We start from the raw sequence: 21,246 nt of genomic DNA on the forward strand, positions 1-21,246 counted from the left end.
CTGTTGATTCAATTAACCCTTGAGTTGCTAATATCTTAAAGACTTGTCTCAGGCTTGGGCATAAGCTTTTGGTCCTACTCTGAGCTTGGTCAGGTCAGAAATTGCTCAAATGCTAGCCTGAGACTGACATGTAAGTTTTTTTGGTCTCACTATGTACTTGCTCTATTTGGGCACACAGTTGATTGCCTTGTCCCGGAGCTCCACCCTGAGCCCTCTGCAGAAAGATCTGGACCCACTTCCAGTCCACCAACCACCCCAAACTGGGATTTTTGTCTTCATCCCAAGTCCAGACTAGGATTCCTGGCTTCACTCTGGGCCCACACAGATCATAGTTACATGATTTATGTTCTTTCCCTTCTCTAAAAACCCCCTCCCATAGCCAGTGCTCAGTTCCACTGGGTTTTACATGTGTCATTGATCAGACCTATTTCTATATTATTGATATTTGCACTAGGGTGATTGTTTAGAGTCTACATCTCTAATCATATCCCCATTGACTCATGTGATCAAGCAGTTGTTTTTCTGCTATGTTTCTATTCCCACAGTTCTTCCTTTGAATGTGGATAGTGTTCTTTTCTCATAAGTCCCTCAGAATTGTCTTGGATCATTGCATTGCTGCTAGTAGAGAAGCCCACTACATTCGATTGTGCTACAGTGTAGTTGTCTCTGTGTGTAAGGTTCTGCTGGTTCTGCTCTTTTCACTCTGCCTCAATTCCTGGAGGTTGTTCCAGTTTGCATGGAATTCCTCCAGTTCATTATTCCTTTTAGCACAGTAATATTCCATCACCAACAGATACCACAATTTGTATACCTATTCCCCAATCAAAGGGTATCTCCTCATTTTTCAATTTTTTGCCACCCCAAAGAGTGTAGCTATAAATATTTTTGTACAAGTCTTTTTCCTTATTATCTCTTTGGGGTATAGGCCCAACAGTGGTATGGCTGGGCCAAAGGGCAAGAAGTCTTTTAAAGCCCTTTGGGCATTGTTTGGGCCCATGCAGATCAGCCTACTTCAACATAGACTGCCCTGGGCTGGGATTCCAGACTTCCTCACAGGTTTAGAATTTCAAGGGGTGTGGATTTATTGGGCTTCTGTTTGCCTAGGCAGTGGCTCAGGGTCTGGATGTTGGCTTGGACTTATGTTCTGAACCTGGGACAGCAGATGTAGGGTAGAGTGTGTGGCTTGTTCTTCATTCCTTGCTAAAGTCTCCTCCTTCCTGTGCTCCCCTTTTTACCCCAGTGACCCAGATATTCTCTGTCTACCTTTTGGGTTTTTCTTTTCTTGAAAGTTTCACTCTGTCTCCTTGTTGGTTTTCTCTCTGTATTTGTATTGTGGCTTTATTTTAATATTGGTTGGAGAGGATTCTTATGGTAACTGAGCTTTTCTGCTTTACTCCGCCATCTTGGCTGTAGCTTAGAAATAATAATAAAAAAAATAGGACCTTGGGATTTCTTATAGGATACGTAGATTTTGTATATAGACTAAATATATAAAACAATGTAACATAACATAACATATATACATAAAGTTTATGAGTTAAGACAATAAATAAAAGTGGTAAAATTATCATCTATGGAAATAAAAATGGAGCTTTGTAGGTGGGAAACTACAAATGATGATATATAATATGTATTTATAAACTTTTTAATAGCATATCCACTCATGAATAAATGAATGAATAAAAAGCCCTTATTAAACAAATCTTAATCCTTCATGACAACTGTCACCAATAAGTTCATCCTTAAAGGTCAAATTTTGATTGTCTTACTTTTAATTTATATTCATCTTTGTGATATAGTATTCAGTCATATTTTACATCTCTTCCAATTCTAAAGTACTTCACCTTATAATATAATCTATTTTTATGTACTGACATGTTTGAATCTCATTAATAAATTTCCTTTTTTTTAATTGTAGGATAAAAGCTCCAAGATACAAAAGGATAAAGCCGAATAATGGACAGATCCAGAGGTTGATTATCACAGAAGAGGTATCAAGTCTTGCTTCTTGTTTCTCGTTCATCAAATACTTTTCGTACATGTTTGTTCTTCCAGGCTGAAAGAAAAAAGAAATGAGAACCTGCCCTTCTTATCCTATCAAAAGCAGATGATTGTTAATCATTCACTATAATTTATATGCTTAAAATTAACTTATTGCTATACTCACAAACAAAATGTAATGATGAGCCCTCAAAATTGACTTTAGAAATACAGTATTCCAGAAAAAAAATTAAAGTACAACACCACAAACATGGACCATACATAAAACTAAAAAGAACTGAAAAATGAGTGTATTATCTTAATGTTGTTTTTCTAAAATCATAAACTTTTGGCAGAATGCCTTCTCTTTCTAAATCTTTAGTGAAGAAAATAGCTTTATTTTGATCTAGAAAAGTTATTTTATTTCAGTGTCATTTAGTGGACACTAAATCTTTGTTGGCTAGTTTCTTGATTTGATTGAAATGTGAATTTATAAAGCTTAAGAAAACAATCAGACCTCTACTGGGAATTTTTACCATCTCTTCTGATCTCATATGTTCCAGACTGTCCAAGTCCGTCCTTATGCCGTAGCAGCAGTTCTTCGAAACATCAAGTTTTCTAAAGCTCGCTATGATAGCTTCATTGAACTTCAGGAGAAATTACATCAGAACATCTGCAGGTTTGTTTTTCAAAGGCAAACTTTAGAATAGATGGTAGTGATTTGCTTTAAGGGTTTGTGATTTTTTTTCTGTCTTAGTTCTTGCTCCACAGATCCAAATTTCAATCCCTCCTTCCCTTTGAATTGTTGGGGCTGAAAGGAATCCCCCATTTAGTGGTCAGCCTTCTGGTAATGAACCTTTTCCAATTTTAGATGGGATGATCATTGTATTACATAAATCAGTGTGATTGCTAGACTCCAACACAGTGTCTGTCCAGCTTTGTCAGATCTGCTAAAGCTCTTTTGTTCTTGAGAAGCAGGCTTATCTCCACACTTTGATGAGCATTTGATTGGAGGATATGGCAATAACTAGGATTTCAGTTGTGTTGTATCCAGTAAATACAAATTCTTTTACCTATAGCAGGGGCAGGAAAAAGTTAAGAACAGTGTTTTTGAACATTAGATATTGTGATTTTAATATTTTATTATAAACTTTATTAACACCTGATACCTGGAATTTGTATATGGTCATGTCATTTTAGGATTGAGTTATAGCAAAGGAAACTAAAAGAAACCCAAGTTATTCTTTTTATTTTACGAAAAATCACAAATTCCCATAAATTCAGTGTCTGTAACTATTTTCAATATTGTATTCTCTGAGCCTCTTTCCAGGTGTGTTATCAATTTCTCTTCTTCATTCTACAGTCTTGTCCAGTTCAAATTCTCTTCTTCCTCACACATGGCTCACATGGACAATAGAGGCTTGGAAACTTGTTTTTTAATTTTTTATTTTTATTTAGAGATATTTTATTTTCCAAATTAAATGTAATAACAATTTTAACATGTTTTCTGAAATTATAAGATCCAAATTATCTTCCTCCCTTCTTCCTCCCTCTCAGAGATGGTAAGCAATTTGATTTGGGTTATACATATATTATCATATAAAACATACTTCCATATTGATCATTGTAAGTGAAAATTCATATAAAACCCAAATCCCCAAAAAACCATAAATAAACTAATGTGGAAGATTGTATGCTTTAATCTGCATCTGACTCCAACAGTTCCTTTTCTGAAAGGGGATAGGATTCTTTGTCATAAGTCCTTCCAAACTGGCCTGGAAACTTTTTTCTGAAAGATTTCGCTTACTAGGTAGTTTTAGTTATTTGAGGACCTGTTGCCCATATGGTTATGTAAAGATTAAAATTTAGGAATATGGGGAGACTGAGGCAGGTAGAAATTAGTTTCTCTCTGCAAGGAGTATTATATTTTTTTAGAGGTTTATTAAAGGTTAAAGATTAAAGAAAATACAGAATAAGAAAAAACACGTGCCTAGGCCAGAGGCCTAGGCCAGATAACCTCACATCACAGAAGAGATGCATCTGCTCCAAAATGGAAGTCCAAAAGCCAAGCGCCCCTCAAAAGCCTTTGAATCAGTTTAAATACCTTCTCGATCTCGGCCCAGGTGAGATTACAAGGCATTCTGGGGAAGTGGAGCAAAGGCTCGTGGGGATTGTAGTCCTGTATTCGAGTCGATTTTTTACATTTCCCCGTCTGATCATTTTTGGAAAAATTCATTTTTCCCCAAAAGGATCATAAAAACATAATCAACTTAAAAGATTACAATAATGTGAGGATAAGAGAAAAAAAAGAATAAAAACAATAATTGCTGAACGCATTGACAAAAAGCCCTTTAGGGGGCAGTCCCCTTTGGCATGAAAGTATACATACAAATAAATGTTCAATCAACCACACCCAAAGTTCAATTTGATCTTGTGCAGCTTGTGGTCTGGAGGCTTCTTCATGGTGGCTTCTCCAACAGTTCAGTTTCTGGATTCAGAGACGTAGCATCTTCTTTACCTAAAATTCTTCTCAAAAGGAATTTAAACTTTGCAATTTACAATAATATTTTTTTATATTTCCCCGTGTTGTCGGTGATTGAAAGATACAGAATCAGTTAGGGATGCATGGCTGAGGTATGAGGTATATGAATCAATTGGCAAGAGATATTAAAAAGACATCAGAAAAATCAAAAAAGAAAAGAAAAATTTCTGGATGAAAATATAGACTATCAAAGTCTTATGTGTAAAAATTCCAAGTAAAAGAAAAATAAATGTATAACAGGTCCTTCTATCAGGGCCCAATCAAAATGATCTAAGCAATGATACATTTACCCAGTCAGTAGCCAGGACTACAGAAAGGTACCACACTATGAAAGGCAGAAAAGGGGACCAGATTATAGGAGCCAAGGTTTCGGGGATACTCGTCTGTGAGTATCTTCAGAGTGAGTGTAGACACAAGGAAAACCTATGTCTTAACACATGTTAAACATAGTAACCTCGAATCTTCACACTAGGTTCAAGACCTTTGTATTGGCCTAGAAGTGCATCAATCCATCCTGGATTTGCTTTTCTTTGGCTCTGTGCAATGGCTCTTGTGTGTATATCTTGTCCTGGAATCAGACAGAATCATTAAGCGAAGTCCCATAATTTATTTAAATAATTAGTGGCATTATTTTTATAGTCTCTAGCTTTTTAGGGTTATGCATTAGCAAATGTATTTCAAACTTGTAGCACTGAAAAGTCAAAAAGTTAAAGAAAATCTTAATGCTGGTGACATGTGCTTCAAATATAAAAAGGAGGAAATAATAATAAAAATCTGAAAAAGTATATTGCACATGCAAGAAAAATATAATAATAAAAGAGCTTTAGAAAATTCAAAAATATAGCTTATAATCATTGACACTCTGTGTCAGCTAAGAAAATATAAAATACAAGGCTTTCTCACCAAAAATGAGATCCATTTCTTCTTAATATCTGGCCATGCTCCACTGTGAGTAGAAGGCAAATGAATTGAACAAGGTTAACAATTTTTCATTTTTTAAAAATGCAGTAGTACAAATATGTAGTTACCAAAATCCCCAAAATTCTCAATAGCCCAATTAATTACAATAGCAAACAAACACTTTCATATTTCACATAAGTTGCTGTATGACATTTTTAAAACCTATGAATTGATGGACATTTGTCACAATTTTTACAAACATACAATCTTTCAACCTTGGTATTTAAACATATATTTTTTTAAACATATTTTTTTAAATTTAAACATATTTTTTTAAACAAAGTAAAACTCATCTTGGGTTAAGAACATAATCAAGAAATCTATATATCATTCTGGTAGAAGTAAAGTAGTGAGCTGAAGAGTATAAATAAAAGGGTGCTCCTTTTTCTTGGAGGCTTATAGGGATACAAATGCCCTGAGATTAACTGCCCCAACTTCCATTCACATATTTAGAAATGCGGGAAGGTTGTTGGTTATAAAATGTATTTCACTTCAGCTACTGTAATGGGCCTTACCTCATGGTAGGGGCAGGCAAAAATAACCAGATTGTTAAAAAAAAATTCCAAAAAGCATATTTAAAAAACCCTTAAAATCAAATCATTTGAGGTATTTAGCACATTAAAATTTCCAAAGTTGTTAATACAATTATAACCAGTTCTGAAGTCCATCTATCCTCAGCAAAATAGAAAAAAGCTGTTTTTTCATATATGGGCTTATTCACAATAACATTTGTTCAATAGTTATAGGGGAAAAACAACAGAATTTCAAAACTCAGTACATTCAAAATAAATTCAATCAACCTTCAGTTCAATCAGAATAATATTGAATCCAGTAATATATGACCTTAAAATCACAAAGTTAAACCATAACAAAAAATGCAATAGAATACAGAGATTTTTATAAACCATTGGAGTCTGAAATGCCTTAGAATATAGCCTCTAGTCTTTAAAGTTCCTTAGGTGTGTTTATCCATTTAAATGTCTATTGTCCAAAGGCAGAGTAGTAAGAGCTAGGCAATTGGTTTCAAGGGACCCGTCCAGGGCCCCATAGCTGGGAAGTATCTGAAGCCAGATTTTAACCCAGGACCGAATGTTTTTATGTCTGGCTATCAGGTCGCTGAGCCACCCATTTGCCTCCCCAAAGTTAAAGTTGAATATTTGGGCTGAGTCTGCTCCCTGACAGGCAGGTGAAATCAATGAAATTACCAGAACAGTCAAAAATCCTTTTAAACAGCCCATTGCTTTTTAAGTTTCTGTTCTCAGGGAACTTATATTCAAATAGATATTCAGTTACATGTGTGTACATTTAACACACACATATATATTTCCAGACTCATACACATTTATTATATACACAATATTTAAAATAAATAGGCTCTAGCAGTTGAAGCATTCAGATTTTTAACCAGTAATGTATATGAGGCCCTTCCTCCAAAAATAACAGCATTTATTAACAGTTGCATAGTCAGCCAACAATGAATGGCTTTCTCACCAGCCTCCTAAGAGAAGAGAAAGGAGCCAGAGAGCCATGTCTCTTGCTTATGAAGGGAGTTGTGTTCTCTTTCTCATAACTAACAGGTCAACCTTAGGGCTTCCCTTCCCACTCCCCATGAGTGGTTTTTCCTTTTTTTTTTTTTTAAACACTTGCCTTCCATCTTGGAATCGATACTGTATATTAGTTCCAAGGCAAGTGAATTGCCACAGGTCATTTAACTAGGAAGTGTCTGAGGCCAGATTTGAACCCAGGTCCTCCTGTCTCTAGGCCTGGCTCTCCATCCACTGAACCACCTAACTGCCCCATAGATAGGTTTTTTGAGAGAGACCTCAACTCCTCCCTCATTACTTCTGACCTAGGAAAGGCAGATCTCACAGAGTCCAGCACAAACTTTCCCCAGTGATGGGGCTACCAGGTTCAGGGGCTAGACTTGCTGACTTCTCTAGTCTAAGAGAGTCCTAGCTTACAGATCAATAAGGATCAAGTTGTGGCTTGCCTCTAGCGCACCAGCCCAGTGAGGCACCTTGAAGCTGACCTGAATTTATGATTTGTCAGAGAGTGCGTAGGGAGCTGCTGGCATTTGTGGAGTTGGCAAGCCCCACATAAAGATTTCGACTGCTGTGCAGAGGACAGACTGGAGCTGGGAAGCGCCCAGAGGCAGAGGCCAAGGAGGCACAGGCTGCAGTAAATGAAGCGACAAGTCTCGTGGGCCTGAAGTCAAGTGGGCCTGAACGAGGCTTGTACATTTCCTTCTGGGACTCTTGCTCAGAGACAGGTAGAGCCATGGAGCTGGTGAGAGGAGGAGCCAGGGAGAGAGCACAGAGAAGAGGAGGACTAGCAGAAAGCCTGCTACCATTGCACTGAGGGGGTCTGACCTGGATCATGACAAAGTGGAGGAAGCCAAGTGTGATGGCAAAGAAGAGAAGCTGGGGAGAGAGACGGAAGAAAATCCCAAGAAGGGGTGGCCTCTCCCTCTTCTCCACCCCCATGTTCCTGGTGAGGGTGCCACCGTTTCCCAGTCCTCTAGGCTTCCAGGGAGGCCTCCAGTACTCTTGTCTAGACCTTCGGCAGTTCCCATCCATTGACCTCCTTCTGTTTCTTATGTCCCTTTCCTTCTCTGACCCAGCCATGCTGCCACCACTCTGCTCCCTCGGAAGCACAAGGCCGATCCTGGGAGTCCCCTGTCAGTGAGGCCTTTTGGCTCCCTTTCACTTGCAGGATCCAGTATAGAATACAGTTTTGTGTTCAGAGCTCTGCATTGTCATATTGTCTCAGCTCCTACCTCCTCCTTGTGCTCTTTGAGCTGGTCCTGTTGGCCTCCTGCTTCCACACGTGAGGCACTCCATTAGGCAGCAGCTCCGAACATTGGCTGGTCTCCTCCTGGTCTCCATGCCTGGTGTGCTCCTTCCCTTCCCCCTTCAGCTCCACCTAAAGTTCTAGCTTAAACCCCACCTTATACAGGAGCTGTTCCCAGACCCCTTCCCTCCATTAACTAGTCCCTGTCTGTCCCACATAGCCTCCTTTGTACTTACTAGCTGGTCTCCCCCTTAGGTGGTGAGAATACTTGCCCTCCAGAGGCTCAGTGATCCTCTGGCCTTCATTGGTTCCCAGGTGTTAGTTAGGATGGTCTCTGGGCTTAATAAATTCATTCACAGCCTGAATGACTGACCAGGAGGGAACACCACACTCACATACCTAGAAATGGGCAGTTAGAATATGTTGTCTATTAACAGTGCATTTTAGAAGCAATGCTGGGAAACAAAAGGACCAGTTACGCCCTGAAATAGGAATGAACTTGTGGAGTTTGGCCCGGGAGCTGATCCCAGATTTGTGTCTTTACATTTGGAAGCTGTGAGGGCTCCAGCTTATCCTAGTGTATGAGAAGTGTCAGGTTATTTCAACAGGATTGCCCTTTTCCCTTTTTCTGTTCTGTTTCTAGCTTCGGAATACCCTTCCAGGAACTATAATTTCATGAGAAAAACAACTATAGTAACTCAAGTTAGTGCCATCTCTAATCATCTGGTTTGATTGTAATTTTTAGGAAAAGGGCCTTGGTGGCGATTGGGACTCATGATCTGGACACAATTTCAGGGCCATTTACTTATACCGCTAGGACTCCTTCAGATATTAAATTCAAGGCACTAAATCAGACAAAGGAACACACGGCTTGTGAACTGATGGATTTATACAAGGTAAGTGGTATCTTCCTGACTGTTGATGACTCAGGAAAGTAGCCTTCAAGATAAGGAACAAAGGGGCAGCTGGAGCCACTACTCTAGTGCATAAGAATAGAAACAGTATCAATTCTAAGTCAGAAGGGAAGAGTAAAAAACAAAAGATAAATAATGAAATAAAATGTTTTCCTTCCTTTAAAAAAAAAACTTTAGGGGGCAGCTGGGTAGCTCAGTGGATTGAGAGCCAGGCCTAGAGATGGGAGGTCCTAGGTTCAAATCTGACCTCAGACACTTCCCAGCTGTGTGACCCTGGGCAAGTCACTTGACCCCCATTACCTAGCACTTACCACTCTTCTGCCTTGGAGCCAATACACAGTATTGACTCCAAGACGAAAGGTAAGGGTTTAAAAAAAAAAAAAAAACTTTACTACTTAATTTTGTTTTTAACACAACAGATTTTATTGTCAGGAAGTTGATGCCATGGATGGAGCGTTAGACCTGGAGTAAGGAAATCTGAGTTCAATTCCAACTCAGACAGATGCTTTATACTTATGTGACCCTGAGGAAGTCTCATGACCTCTTTTTGTCTCAGTTTCCTCAGCTGTAAAATAGAGATTCTAATAGCATCTATTCCCTATCGTTGTTGGGAGACCCAAATGAGATATTTGTAAAGAGCTTTAGCATAGGGCCTGGCACATACTAAGTGAATGCTTGTGTCTTTCTTTCCTTCCCAACCAACACTTTTGTCAAATACGTTCCCTGAAGAAATTAGTTCATTGAAGGGGATGAGGAACTTTGATGTAATCCTAATATGGATTCTTGTATTTGACCAGTTTTTGACCATGAATTTCCATGTTGACTTTGTAATCATTGTCTTTTATCATTTTCTTTGTATCATTTCCTTTGGGTCTGTCTAATCATGTTTCTTTTAATTCTTCATATTTGTAATTCCATATAACTATATACCATGTATGTTGTTCAGTCTTTTTTTTTTTTTTGGTCATGTCTGACTGTGATCTCGTTTGGGGTTTTCTTTGAAAAGATACTGGAGCAGTTTGCAATTTCCTTTTCCAGCTCATTTTACAGATGAGGCAAACAGGGTTCAGTGGCTTACCCAGGGTCACACAGCTAATAAGCATCTGAGACCAGATTTGAACTCAAGGGTTCCTGACTCCAGGCTCAACAATCTATCCACTGTACCACCTAGCTGTCCGTACTGTGTATACTAGATACTATAATTTGTTAAGCCATTCCCCTTGGTTTTTCCAGTTTTTTATTTTAACAAATAATGCTATAATCATTTCTGTATATTTGAGACTTTTCTTGGTATTATTATTTTCCTTAGAGTATAACCAATCAGTCAATCAACATGCATTTTTTTTAAGTGCTTACTATGTGCCAGATACTATGCTAAATGTATGCCTGGGGTGGAATTTTTCTAGGCTATTCCACATTTTTTTTTCCCAGAATGATTGAACCAATTCATGTTTCTACCATGAGTGGTGTAAAGGATAATTTTATAGTTGTGACTTAAAATCTAAATTAATTATTGGTCTCCATGGGATATCCCAAATAATAAAATACCCAAGTCAGCTGGAAATTATGGTGATTTTAATTAATATAGAGAGAAGGAATTAAGGAGAAGAGAGAGGGAGAGGAAAGAGTTCATTTAAACTGCTAACTCTAAACTAAACTAAACTCAGGCTGAGCCAGGCAGGAATTAAAGGCCTTGGCCAAGGGGCCTCCCTTGAGCCCAAGGGAAAAGGGAGTCAGTCTTATCACTCACCACAAGACTGTCTCAAGGAAGCTGTCTGAGGGAGCTCCTCCAGGCTCAAGTTCCAGGATTGAACTGGTGCCCAGGCTGCTCACAGGAAATGATCAGCCAGATCCACCTCTCCGGGGAAAGAGAGCAAAGAGAGGAAGTGATGCGCCCTATATAGATGGTTTTATGTCACTTTCCTGCATCTTATCTGTACCAATGGTAGCTTAGCTTGATTTAGGACAGCCCAGGGGTCTGTCAGCTGTTTCTGCACATGTCTATCAAAGGCCATCCTCCTAGATACTTAATCCTTAAGTATGGGTGCTGACAATTCCTGACCTTGTTAGACTAAGTAGGGTGGAGCAATGTAAAATTCACAAGACATTCCTGATTCTGTTAGACCAAGTATCTCCATTGTTACAATCAGGAAATAGCTAAATCAAATCTTCTAAAGTACGGTCTGAGTAGGGTGAAGTAGTTTTAAAGTTCACAGTGGACAAATGGTCCTTTATTTGTACAACTTCTACAATAATGAGTTTTCCCCTATTTTAATATCTTTGCTACCCTGATAGGTTTGAGGTCCTACTTCAAGGTTGTTTTTAACGTGTATTTATTTTCTTCTTAGTTATTTTGAACATTTATTAGTTATTGCCTATATTTATTTTCCCTCCAAAATGATCATTTCAGGAGTCTAAAATTAATGATCATGAAAAGATAACATTTGACATTCATTATGCTAAGCTTTCTTAATTAGATATCTGATTTCTTCCCAATACCAATCAATGAAATTTATTTCCTGCTCTGTAAGTTAGATAGTTGTCTGTGACATTGAATGACTTGCCCCAGGTCCTGAAGCCAGTATGTGTCAGAAGTAGTATTTGAACCTATATCTTTCAGTCTCTGAGGGTAGCCTCTATCCACCACATCACATTGTTTCTCCCTATTCCATTTGCTGTGAAAAAAAGGGTCGCTGTGAGCCTAAAGTTGCTCAGTTTCACAAATGGAAAAATCATCTTATGGACTGTCAAGACACCTGTGCTCAGCAGTGAACATAATAATTTGAAAAATTCTTAGTGATATAAGAAAGTTTATCTGCTACTTCTCTTAGTGTTAATTGTTGCTGGTCAACAGTGGGCAAATGAAACTAAGGTCTCAAGTTAAATTCTAGTTTTGATCATTTAGCATCATTCTATTTTAAAGCTGCAGAACCTGGAGCCTGAGTCTAGGCTTGGCTGTACCAGGAAATAGCTCTCTGGCTTTCAGCAAATTACCTCATCTCTCTGGGCTTGTCCCTCATCTGCAAAGTGAAGGAAATGAGAGAGGTGATCTCTGTTTTCCTTTGATCTGAGAACTATGTTGAAAATTCAACTTTGAATTATGAAGATCAGGAAAAAAAAGTGTTGCTGAATTAATGAATGCAAATCTGTTTTCCCTTCTGGGAAAGCATTTTCTAAATCTCATGATAGAGGTTCTGTGGAAAAGGAATATAACATATTTAGTTTAAGTTAAATAAATATAAATTGGGACTTTCTTTAATTTATGGCTTTTATAATTGCTTTTCTCAGATTCCCAAATAGCTAGATTTGTGAACTTCTTATAGTAAGGTAAATTATGGGCAAATCACATTATGTCCTTTTATTTCTTCAGACTGACAACCACCTGAAACATTTCTTGCACATTATTGAAAATAAACCCCTATATCCAGTTATCTATGATAGTAATGGTGTGGTCCTTTCAATGCCTCCAATCATCAATGGTAAGTTTATTTTGCTGTTTTTCCTTTCCATCCAAACTTCTCATCAGTGTTAGTTGATCATCCTCAACATCCCTATTCCATTTTCAGTAGAATATTCTAGTCACTTGGTTCTTTGTTGGCTCAAAGACAGCTTTTGGTACTCTTGATGTTAACCTTTATTTTCTTTGTCTAAGGCAACCAGACAGTATTTTTCCTCTCCAGTTTTTAACTAATTGTTTACTTCTATTTGTTCTGAGATTTGATTGTGAAACTGTGGTTTGTTGTCATGAAAGGTGCTGCTTGGTGGTAATGGGTTTAAAAATATTATTCAGAGCCTAGCAAGGCCATTTCAGTTTGTGATAAATAGGACTGTAATTAAGGTGGATGTCATTGAAGTGATCAGAAATTGTTATGGTGCTTAAGTTATCAGAGAGTATGCCATATTTGTTTTTATCTCACAAAAGGGAAATCTTTGTTTTTATCTCTTCCCCTGGTCCTTCCCTTTCCTTTTATCCTGAAGATTCTTCATTTGGTATTATTTCCTAGAAAGCTCAAATTCACTCTTATGTTGTGAAATAGAAAACCCACCAACTCAATATAGACAATTTAGGTAAATAAAGTAATAAAGCCAAATTTCTCCAAGTCAAGGTAGAAAGATAGATTTTATTAGAAGAGGGCCAAGTCCTCCGATAAAAGCATTCTCTTTCGTGTATTACATTGTTGGACCCCAGCCAGAGGCAATGCCCAGAGGCTTAGACCTGGTTTATATAACAAAATGAGTATTTCTGTACAAGGTTGATGACATATCACAAGACATAACATCATATAGACCTTATTTAGAAACAGTTACCCAATTACAAAGCTGATTGGTTAGTTAATTTCGTAAAGCCCATATTAGTCTAAAGGTCAAGTCAGATGACCATTACCTCTCTCTGATCTGGGGGGAAGGATGGCTATTTTCAAACAGGGAAGGGTACATGATGTTTGTGTCATATTGGGACGTGAGATTCAGATAGTCAGCATCTTATGATAAAGGAAGTACAAACTTAGGAAAGGGTTAGACATCCCTTTAGAAGCAGTTTTTATGCTTTAGTTAGAAATCCTTGTAAAAATCATGAATTCTACTAATTGTATTAAGATTATAATGGAATTTATACTAATCACTTTAGAATCACAATAATAATTATCTTATACCTATCACTATCACTAAAATCCAATTAAGTATAAGTGGGGAGGGGTCTATTTTCCCCACACTTACTTGACAAAATAAATTACATTTGAGTCTACTAATTCTGGAGATCTTTTAAATGATAGAATGCATTCTTCTTTATCCTCCTCAATGGAGGTGAGCATTAATCCTGACAATCCCTTATGAAAGGTGTATGACATTTTCCTAGTTCTAGGGATTAATGTGAACACCAATGACACTTCCAGAAAGAATCTAAACAATATTGCTTGTACTTAGGTATGAACACTTGGACGAGAAACTCAAGAAAGGGGAACAAATTGTATTTTCTCATCGATGTCCATTGAAGGCAAGGAATGCAGAGGAGAAAAATTTACTTGCAAACAGACCAGCTGCCTAAAAAGGTGGTGTCTGAAAAGAGGATTTGTATTTTTGAGATGGTAGCTTAAAATAGAAAGATGGCAGATTTCTGGCCAGAAATGGACCCAATAGAAGGTGGTGAGACTATTTGCAAAGCTAATCAAAAGGGCTTGAAACTAAAAAGTAATGGGGAGAAAGAAGACTGCTGATGAGTTATCTCCCAAGTGAGATACCATAGAGAAGAACTGTAGTGATGGAATCAAGAGAAGCAGTTGGGACAATCAGATATTCACAATTAAAAAAAAATTCAAGGAAGGAATCAGTAGTGCAAAGCCATGGCCCCAATAGAACTTGAGGCCCTAATGCAGGGAGACAAATTTGGCCTCATTGGGATCACTGAGACTTTGCAAAATGAAGGCCATTGTATCAGAGAGCTGATACTGTAGTCAAAAATAGGGAAGCATAGCTTGTGGGGAGTATTAGGGTGAAGGTGAGTGAAGGGAGAAACGGAAGTGATATTATTGATACAGAAATAAGGAATTTGAGAAACAAATCATAAACCTGGCATAGAAATATTATATAGTGGTGGTGAAAGACTTCAGTAATCCAGATAGCAACTAAAACACTTTCTGCCAAAAGCAGGACAGTTGATAACTCCTTGACTGGCCTTAGAGATGATCTCATCCTTTAAAAGATAGAGAAACAATATGGGGAAGTTACATTTTTGAATCTGATTCTCACCAGAATTTATGTATCTTTAGGTTTTCAAAGTACTTCACAAATATTTATTCATTTGACCCTTACAACAACCCTGGGAGGTAGTTACTATTTATTATTATCCTCATTTTACAGGTGAGTAAACAGATTAAGTGACTTGGTCAGGAATGAACCTGTAATAAGTGTCTGAGATCAGATTTGAACTTAGGTCGTCCTGATTTCCAGGTCTAGTACTGTATCTATTTTGTAATGGGAATGCTAGGGAGAAATGACCAATGTTTCCTAGAGTTTGTGATGGCGAAAGAGTAGTTTGGTCATCACCTCACATTCACCTGAGGTAGTGGGAAAACAGTTTTTAAAAAGGTAGGAGCAGGTAGATAGAATCTCATGGACTAAAATGCTACAGAGGAAATAAGCTTGTGAGCTATGAGAAATATTCAAGAATGAAATTCTGAAGATTCAAAAGGAAACAATTTCAGAGAGAAAGAAAAATGAGCTTGTCTTAAGAGATCAAGATGGACACACAAAATTCAGTCATCTTAGATTTTTGTAAACCTTAAAATTTCTTAGACTTATAAATGTTGGAAATTTCACCATTGGGAAATTTCATACTTGAAAAATTTCCTACTGATAGTCTATTGGAATGTGAACCCCCTTGGCATGGGAGGGTCTTTCTCCTCCCTACTTAAGATTACTTTAGGACAGAAACCTTTTGCTGAACAATGGAAAGGGCTTTGACCTATCTTTAAGCATAGAACAGGGAGTTCTTTGAGTCATGATTGATTTTAGAATTGATACAATAGAGATACTTGGAATGACAGAACCAGGTCTTGGAACTTCCAATCTCCACCCTGCTCAGGGTAACAGGATTTAGGAAGGGCTGCAGCAAAGGATCAAGATTTAATTATTTGAGAATATGACCTTCAACAGACATGTGCAAAGCCACAGACCTCTGGGCAGTCCTGGGTTAAGCTAGAGCCACCATTGGCACAGGGAAGACATGGACAGTGATTGGTCGATGTGAGAACTGAGGGGAGGGAATTTGGATGGTTTCCTTAAAGATAGCGGGGTCTGAGGACTGAAGGTGGTTGGAGAGGTTTTGGTCTGAGAGGTTGTGCTCTGAGAAGCTTGCTCTGAAGGAAGCTGGAGGTGGAGGCCCCTGAGACTGTTTCTCCATTTTGTTCATGTGAGTGATAGGGACTGATCTCTTTTTCTTGCCTCAGCTATCTAAGGGCTTGGGCCTTTTGCCCAGCCTAAACAGAGGGGGTATTTAAGCCCTATTCCCTTCTCTCCCTTTTCTCTCTCTCTCTCTAATACCTTTCTTCCTCCTGTTTGTAATTAAACTCCATAAAAGGTTGACTGCTGACTTGAGTTTTCATTAAGGAATTACATAGCTGAATTCCTTGGCGACCTTAAATTAATATATATCAGTCTTTTAAGTGATTTCCTTGTCACATTTTTAGACATATCAAATGGAAATAAGGATAGATAATAGAGGATAAATATGAGAGTGGAATAGTCCTATAAAAGGCTAAATCTTGGAATGAATTGAATCTGGCAAGGGAATTTAAGACAACCAAAAGAAGATTTTTAGAAATGATTGGTCTTTTGTTTTTCCCATCTTGGGATAAAAAGGAGGATCAAAGGAAGGATAGTAGGGCCTCTTCTTTGGGCAGGTGAGACAGGGTTGACTGATTGGGAAGGGGAGGGAGAGAGAGAGAGAGAGAGAGAGAGAGAGAGAGAGAGAGAGAGAGAGAGAGAGAGAGAGAGAGAGAGAGAGAGAAGAGTTACTGCCAATGAGAAGGATCCTTATACTGAAAATGTCAACAAAAATGATGCAGTTGATACATCACTCAGTATACATAAGGAGATAATGATCACTTTGTTGCCCTTGATGAGCTCAAGACACCTGTCTCCAAATTACCAGTTCCTTGGGCTCTGACAGAATCATGGGACAGGATTGTTTAACCATTGACTGAAATATTTTGAAAGATGAATGGAAATGGGACCACAAGAGTGGAGAAAGGCATATGTCTCAGTTTAAAAAGAGGGGTGGGGGATAAGAATAAAGGTTCCCAATTATAAGCTAGCCAATGAATTTGACTTTGATTCCTAGAGAATTGTAGAACTAGTGATTAAAGAATTGGTTAGTGAACAAGTTTGAGAAGAGGAAGTGGTAATTACTCAGACCCAGGAAGTCTTCCTCAACAGTAGATCAGGCTAAACCACATTTCCTTTTTGGACAGAATTATTGGCCTAGTGAATGATGGGAATTATGTGGGCATAGTTTGCCTAGATTTTAAAATAGTATTTGATAATGTATCTCACAATATACTTATGGAGAAGATGGCAGGATGTGTGCAGTAGATTGTAAGATAGTCTATCTGGTTGGATGCATTCAGAACTTGGTGGAGGGTCATACTCAAAGAGCAGTTGTTGATGGTTTGGAAGTCAACTTCTAGGGCAAGAGTGGAGAAGCCCAGGGAACTTTGCTTGGCTCAGTGCTGCTTAATATTTTTTATCATTGATTTGGATAAAGATAAAGAAGTTATGCTCACCAAATCTGCAGATGACACAAAGTTGGGAGAGCCAGCCACTGTTAAATTTATTTGTGGTTGGACTCTGAATTATTTAATAGGTGGTCACCAGTGTGGAAAGGAAACAAGACTGGCAGTTGGTGGGGGAAGGGGCAACTGGGAATGGCAGTTGGGTCTTGTGACTAGCACTTCCTTCCTGCCAGACTTGACTTCCTTCCTGGTGTTGGGGGAGGGAGGAGCTTGGTCAGCCCAGTCTGGAGTGGCATGCCTTTTCTTGGTTCAGCCTGACAATTCAGTCCCAATCACTTCTGAGGATTAGAACTGTTCTTGTTTGCTTTCTGTCTACTGCTAAGATTCTGAAATTGACAAAACTAGCACCGACGAAGGAAGTGGGAGAAACCCTCTGCCAGCCAGTAGGGCCTGGCCTCAGCTCCAAAAGCTGAGGAAGACTCCAACCTTATTTAGGGACCTCCCTTGCCCCTCCTTCCAATATCTCTCCAATCCCAACTGGTTATTAAACTTTATATTATTTGAACTTGCAGTCAGATAAATGGACTATCTTTTGGGGCATAGAGGGAGCTGAACATCAGTTCAGTCATTCAACAACAAACAGTCCTTATCAGACCCCGGTTGCTTCCTCTCGGCAGGGGGCATCTCTCTCCCTTGCTTCACCAGGAGCAATATTCCCTCTCTCCCCTCAACTCCTCCATACCCTGCTACACATCTCCCTTTATCCCTGTTTTTCCAATCCCCCTATTTCCTTTCCCAATAAATATTTCACCAGGGATTTAATTTCTAAACCCTAAAATGAATTACTAAAGTAAAATGGAATTCAAGGTAGTTTATTTTTACAATAGAGGGAAGATATTACGGAAGAGATAAAAGAAGAGACACAGAGAGAGCTCTGCTTCCTCAGAGCCAAGTAGAAATTTTAAGGCCCTAATCAGGGAAAGGAGTCTCAAGATGGAGGTTCACACCTCCAGAAAGTCAGAGAAACTAAGTCAGCCTTTCACTCACCACGGTGTCTGTCTAAAAAGAAAGCAGTCTGAGGTCTCCTGTAGGAGCTCCCTCCTTCAGGGTCAAGTTCCACAGCCAAGTCCGAGTGGCTGTCTTCCAGTCTCTCCTCCAAGTGATTCTATCTCACTCCAACCTGGAGAGACTGATCCTCCAGTCCAACTCTGAGCCAGAGTTCTTCCATCCATATCTTCTGGCCTCTGGTCCTCTATCTAAAGATCTTTTTCTCTTGTGTCACCTCCACCCATCACAGCAGATGCCTTCTCCAGGACTGCCCACTCTTTAGTTCACACCTTCTTTGGTTAGATTATACCTTTTTTGGTTATATCACACCTTTTGTAATTAGTTTGCACCTTTAGTGGTTAGTTACTTTTTTGTAGATTAAAATGGGTAGATCTACTTCAAATACTGAGTTATCACTTTTGGGGATTAAAATCTAAAAATAGATTAGGGATTACAATTCAATCTTCCCAATGAAGGAAGAGCTAAGTACCTTCATTGTTACAATCAGGAGATAGCTAAATCCAATCTTCACACCACATTGGGATGAATCTAATAAGAGGAAAGTCAAAAGGGGTTAAAAGTCAAGTCTTACATTTGGATCCAAAAAAAAACAACTTCCACAAATATAAGAGCAAGGAGGCATATATAGAAAATAATTGTTTCCAAATACAAATATTTCTTGGCCTTACCCAATAAGACAATTGTTTAAGCTATAGAAATCATACTAAGCAGTACCTGAAGTACTTACTAATTGTTTATTTCTCACTAATCATTCCATTGCTTAATTTGGTATATTTGTTTTTCACTAAAGAAGTGCATCATCATGTCATTATGGGTTCTCAAAGATTAGGGCAACAGATTACCAAGCCAGAAAGTCTTTGGGTAAGGGCCGAATAATAAATAATAAACGACTGCCTGAAAATTGGTTAACAGGGAATGAATTTTTCTGCTATGGTTTCTTGTGAAATGTAAAGGGATTGTGATCTTTTTTAGTGGAGGGAGTATTTACAGTAAGGAAAGCAGAGCTCTGTGAAAGTATCAAGTTGCCATATTTGTCAAATTGTAAAATACTTCATCTCCAGATTAATATTAGAAAGCATCTTAGAGATCATCTAGGTCAGTGGTAAGTCACTTCAGGGCTCTTCTAGATAATAAATGATCATGGATAGTGGAGAAAATACATGCAATATAAAAAGTGATGTCGTCTTCATTATGTGGTAATGCACTGGAATGCTTTCGTGATGAACAAATACAGCAACTTAAGCAAAGGAAAGTGAAATAATTGCAACAGAGAACTAGTAGTACAACCACCAACCTTATGATTTCTGCTTCCTCATTGTCCACCTCCTCTTTAAGCTCTCACTCTAGTCACCTCTGATTCCTCCCTCTGGTCTGATTTCTTTCCCTTGTATCCCTAGCACTTAGTACAGTGCCTGGCACATTAGTACACTCAGAAAAGATACTTTGCATTCATTCATTCCACTTGCATGTCATCACCACAGTGAGACACAGGTGTGGGACCTCGGTGGGTGGATCAGAAATCTTCCTGTGCCTCACGTACTTGTCTTTTAATTTCTTATCTGGACTATACTAAAGTGGTGGGAGAAGTATAAAGCTGAGGTCTGAAGGAAAGATGGACCTAGTTGAGTGAGTGGAAATAACCAGTTGGATACGGTTGAAAATTTTCTTTTATGAAAAGGGAAATAGCATGGGCCTGAAGGAACAGAACTAGGAGAAATCAAATAAATATGTTCCTAGAGCTATTTAAAAATATCCTAAATTCAGACCTTGCTCATTCCCAGAAACTATAGATTATATAGGTGTATTTCTCAGAGCTTAGCTAGAAATCATGACACAATCACTTTTTTTCCTTTTAGAAACAAATGTGTCATTTTATTCTATATGTGGATAAAGACTAAAAGAACTATGTTCTTTCTTAAAATTACCTGTCATTTTCATAGGAACTCTGGTATTTGTTTTCTTCCCTTTTTTGGTAGTTGTTTTTTCTTAATTGTATACAAATGTATCCTCCATTTTATAAATGTATTTTTTTTGTCTTTAAAGTTTATTCTAACCTTTTTTTTTTTCATTATTAGGTTTTTCAGTTTAGCAAGATTTGGTAAGCATTAGAAAGTGACTTAGAGCCTAGGTGTGGGTGACACACATTCATAGTCTTTGTTTCTTGGGAGGCTGAAGCTGGTGGTTCAAGAGTTCTGAGCTACAGAAGGGCTGAAATGATCGGGTATATATACCAAGTTTGACACCAGAATGGTGAATCTTTAGGAGTGGGGGGGCCACTAAACCATCCAAGCCTCCTTGACTGGCCCTGGTCAGAAAAATGGAACAGGGCAAAGCTGCCAATCAGTGATGGTGCCAGGCATTTCCATCCTGTATTAAATTGGGAGACTCACTAACTAGGACTTAGGAAAGAGAGTCTTAAAAGAGGAAATTTTACAATGGTAGTATTATAAGGAAGAGGGTATCTTTGCAGCGGCATGAGACTAATAAGGAGAGAATTTTAGAATGGGAAAATGAGAGAGACAGTTAACTGAGATTTAGGGTCTTTCTCTGGTTTTGAATTCCCCATTCTGTTTTGCTGTCTGGCTGCCCTACTGCTCTGCTACCCTGCTGCCCTGCTACTTTGCTGATCTGGTTTATCTACTGTAGTTCTTGGTGATCCTGAACCATCTGGCATTTGATCGTGAGACTAGGTCTGAGTCCTTTTGGATCTAGGACCTTCCCCTGGGCCCTATCAGGATTACACAAACCCTTTCCTTAAAACCAG

General features: G+C 38.4%; 1 protein-coding gene across 1 annotated transcript in view; it reads left to right on the plus strand.

The window, feature by feature from the left end:
* Nucleotides 1-21,246, plus strand: part of FARSB (phenylalanyl-tRNA synthetase subunit beta) — an 88,678-nt gene that overhangs the window by 12,961 nt on the left and 54,471 nt on the right. The window contains exons 4-7 of the mRNA XM_001365711.5: nucleotides 1,919-1,991; nucleotides 2,544-2,659; nucleotides 9,018-9,168; nucleotides 12,557-12,665. Coding sequence (XP_001365748.1) covers nucleotides 1,919-1,991; nucleotides 2,544-2,659; nucleotides 9,018-9,168; nucleotides 12,557-12,665 — 449 coding nt within the window. The remainder of the gene's footprint in view (nucleotides 1-1,918; nucleotides 1,992-2,543; nucleotides 2,660-9,017; nucleotides 9,169-12,556; nucleotides 12,666-21,246) is intronic.

The sequence above is a fragment of the Monodelphis domestica genome, chromosome 8, assembly GCF_027887165.1.
Source record: "Monodelphis domestica isolate mMonDom1 chromosome 8, mMonDom1.pri, whole genome shotgun sequence".
NCBI lineage: Eukaryota > Metazoa > Chordata > Mammalia > Didelphimorphia > Didelphidae > Monodelphis > Monodelphis domestica.